This window comes from Acanthisitta chloris, unplaced genomic scaffold, assembly GCF_000695815.1.
Source record: "Acanthisitta chloris isolate BGI_N310 unplaced genomic scaffold, ASM69581v1 scaffold26937, whole genome shotgun sequence".
Classification (NCBI taxonomy): Eukaryota; Metazoa; Chordata; class Aves; order Passeriformes; family Acanthisittidae; genus Acanthisitta; species Acanthisitta chloris.
In genome coordinates, this window is record NW_008684657.1 from 745 (window position 1) to 4,464 (window position 3,720).

General features: G+C 58.0%; 1 protein-coding gene across 1 annotated transcript in view; it reads left to right on the forward strand.

Moving 5' to 3' along the window:
- Positions 1-2,612, forward strand: part of LOC103806717 (sodium-dependent serotonin transporter-like) — a gene marked incomplete at both ends in the record, with an annotated part of 3,026 nt that extends 414 nt beyond the window's left edge. The window contains 6 exons of the mRNA XM_009079425.1: positions 171-298; positions 377-489; positions 715-846; positions 945-1,044; positions 1,264-1,364; positions 2,445-2,612. Of these exons, the coding sequence (XP_009077673.1) occupies positions 171-298; positions 377-489; positions 715-846; positions 945-1,044; positions 1,264-1,364; positions 2,445-2,612 (742 nt within the window). The remainder of the gene's footprint in view (positions 1-170; positions 299-376; positions 490-714; positions 847-944; positions 1,045-1,263; positions 1,365-2,444) is intronic.
- Between the last annotated feature and the right edge of the window lie 1,108 nt (positions 2,613-3,720).

Below are 3,720 nucleotides of genomic sequence, written 5' to 3' on the forward strand. Positions count from 1 at the left end.
TGATCTCTGTGGCCGCATCCCAACAGCTCCTGGTTCCCATGGTCACATCCCAACAGCTCCTGTTCCTCATGGTCACGGGCTGAGCATCTTTCCCCATTTCACTGGTGGGTTTGGCCAGGGAATTGGAGTGGGGGAAGGTTGCCAGGGTCTCCCTCCTTTCTGCCTTCCAGGGATGCACTCGTCACCAGTGCAGTGAACTGCCTCACCAGCTTCCTCTCTGGCTTTGTCATCTTCACTGTGCTGGGCTACATGGCTGAGATGAGGGACGTGGAGGTGGAGGATGTTGCCAGAGATAAAGGTTCTCCTCCCTCCAGCTTCCCTGAGTGCCCCTGGGCTGTGCCAGGGAACAGCCAACCAAACCAGTGTCTCCTCCCAGGGCCAAGCCTCCTCTTCATCACCTACCCTGAAGCAATCGCCAACATGGTGGGATCCACCTTCTTTGCCATCGTTTTCTTCCTGATGATGATAACTCTGGGGCTGGACAGCACGGTAGGCACCTCCCCCAGCTTAGCTGTGTCCCCAGTGGGGACTGGCAGTGCCCTGTGGCTACTTGTGGGGCAACAAGGGGAGCTATGGCCTTGGAAAGGAGGAGAAGAGGTGGGGTGGAGTGGACTGGGATGGGACATCTCCACTCTGCCATGGGGGGAGTGGATTTTCTTGGAGAGCAGGACTGTCCCCATGTCCCATTTCCCCACACCAGCATTGCCTTTGCAGTTTGGGGGCTTGGAGGCTGTGATCACAGCAGTGATGGACGAGTACCCCCAGGTCCTGGCTGGGCGACGGGAGCTCTTTGTCCTGGGCCTCATCACAGTCTGTTTCCTGGGCTCCCTGAGCACCCTCACCTATGTGAGTAGCACCAGCACCACTTCATCCTGGCTCCCCTCACCTCTACCCCTTCACCCCCACGGGCTCTGCAGCCTCCCTCCCTCCCTGTGCTGCTCCAGGGAGGAGCCTACGTGGTGAAGCTGCTGGAGGAGTTTGGTGCTGGCTGCTCCATCCTGGCAGTGGTGCTCCTGGAAACGATAGCTGTGTCCTGGTTTTATGGTAAGAAACTGCTTCTGTCATGGGAAACATCCCATGGGCACCTACATGGGTGTGTAACCCTACACAGGTGAGTGAATCCCAGGGTCTGAGGGGCAGAAGTTCATGTGTGACTCCTGGCAAGGGGATGGGGATGGATGGCATGTCCATGTGGCTGTCAATGTCCCTGCAGCTACGTCCTTGGCATGTCCCTGGGGCTGTGATGGCTCTCTCCTCCTGCAGGGATACAGAGGTTCTCCCACGACGTGAAAGCCATGCTGGGCTTCACCCCAGGGCTGTTCTGGAAGGTGTGCTGGGTTGCTGTCAGCCCTGCCTTGCTAGCTGTGAGTATTCATGGCCTGAGCTACAGATAGGGTCGGTCTCCCCTCTCCTGCCCAGCTCCCCATGCCATGGATAATTCTTCTCTTGCTCATGTGAGGTGACCAAGCTGCTGGGAGGGTGGACAGGGCTGTGGGACTTCATGCCAGACCTCCCCATCAGCTCCCTGTGCTCTGCCCCAGACACAGGCAATGCCATGTGCCCACATGGACCATGGGTCTTGCCAAGACCAACCTCTTCTCAGCTCCAGGACAAAGCTGGGTGCTCACACGGGTGCATGTGCAGCCTCATTTCACCCTCCTGGTCCGAGCTGACCATGGGTCCATCTCTGGTGCCTGTGCCAGGCTGGATCCAACCCCTTTGAAATGCAGCTCCCTCGGCACTTCAAAGGCTGCTGTTGGTGAGAGGCAGAGGGGTCTAATCTCGCTGGATCTGCAGGAGGAGAGGCCTTGTAAGGATTAATTAAGGCTCTAAGCGCTTTGCCCTGGTTATTAAGAGAGGAGTATTAGCATCAAAGCAGGCAGCAAATGATTTTGTTTCAGCACAGGGACATGCAGCCTTTGCAGGGCTCTGTCTCCTGGGCCTCAATAGGCAGAGACCCCCAGGCCTCACCCAGCAAGGGGTGGTAGCCTGGGAGAGGTCACTGCCACGTCCACACTGGCCTGAAGTCGTTGGGAGAGCAGAGGGAGCAGTGGGACATGGATGGTGTTAATAGAATTATGGAATCCCAGAGTGGTTTGGGTTGGAAGGGACCTTAAAGATCATCTCATTCCACCCCCTTAACCTGATAACCTGTGGGATGAGACGGTATCAGTGCTGGGGCTGGGGAGATCATTTGGGTTGGAAAAGCATTCTAAGATCATCTGGCTGCACCCTCCTGTCAGGGAGTTGTAGAGAGCAGAAGGTTCCCCCTTTTCCCCGGCCTTTTCTCCAGGCTGAGTCCTCCCAGCTCCCTCAGCCACTCCTCATCAGACTTGTGCTCCAGACCCACTTGCATTCCCTTCTCTGGACTCCAGCTGACTCATGAGGGGCCCAAACTGCACACAGAATTTGAGGTCCCTGATGGCTCCACTCACTCGTTACAGTTCATAGTCATCAGTTCCCTCCTGGACCAGCCACCCCTGACCCTCTTTGACTACCAATACCCCGAGTGGAGCATCTCAGTGGGGTACCTCATCGGAGCATCATCCTTCATCTGCATCCCCTTCTACATGGTGTACAAGCTCGTCTGGACACCAGGGTCTCTCAAGCAGGTCAGGAGCAGGACAAGCAATCCCATGGCTCCTGGGTGGGCTGGGGTGGGCAGGAACCCCCACCCGAGTCAGCCTGAGACTGTGGAGATGGGCAAGTGGTTGGTGCACCCTCAATAAATCCCACTGGGAGAGCTGCCTAGATAGGGCTCAGAGGAGCACAGCTCCATGGCAGGAATGAAATCCATTGCCTTTTCCCTCTCCCTCTCTCCCTCAGCGCCTTGCTGTCTGCATTCGGCCGGAGAAGACAACTCGAGCCCCCCAGGCAGAGGCAGTGGCCATGGCACCTGCCCTGTAGAGAGGTGGCACAGCCAGGGCACACAGAGACTGACCCAGTTCCCTGCCCTGGCAAAGCCATGGGGCAGCAGGAGAGCAGCTCCATCACCTTCCTCACCACGTCCTACCCCTCACATCTCCCCCAGCACTGCGCCCACTGCTGCGTGGTGTGCCCGAGCATCCAGGTGGAAGCAGCACTGCCAGCACATCCTGGCAGACTGGAGCCTGTTCTCACTGCAGGCAGGGAAATCTGAGATCCACAGCAGGGAGAACAGGACCCACTGCAGGAAACCCTGAGATCCACAGCAGGGAGAACAGGACCCATGGCTGAGCCCTGTGGGCTGGAAGCCAAGGGGCCAAACTCTCCAAGCTGGAGATAATCCCAACTCCTGGCACTGACACAGGAATTGCCTCACTCGGAGACACCTGTGGCCTCGGCGTGCAAAGCCGCGGGTGTGAGCAGTGCGTTCTGTAGCTGTGCTGTGAGTGATGTGGAAATAAAGCTGCTGGCGATGCTCGCAGAGCTGGGAGCAAGAGGAGCAGGAGCTCACCGTGCTGTGGTCCTGGAGCGCCGTGCGTGGCTGAGCTCGGGGCTGGGCTGGGGGAGCAGGGAGAGCTGGAGCTGTCCTGACACCGACACCTCGGGCTGCTCCACAGATCCAAAGTTGGCTGGAGGAATTGCCTGGCCCCGGGGTGAGTCCCTGGGATGCTGCTCCAGCCGGGCAGCTCGGTGCTTCCTGCCGCCCCATCCCGGGGGATCCAGGGAACTGGCAGCCTTTGGCATTTGAAGAAGGAAACACCTTAATATACCTCGTTTTAAAACCAAACTCCGTGT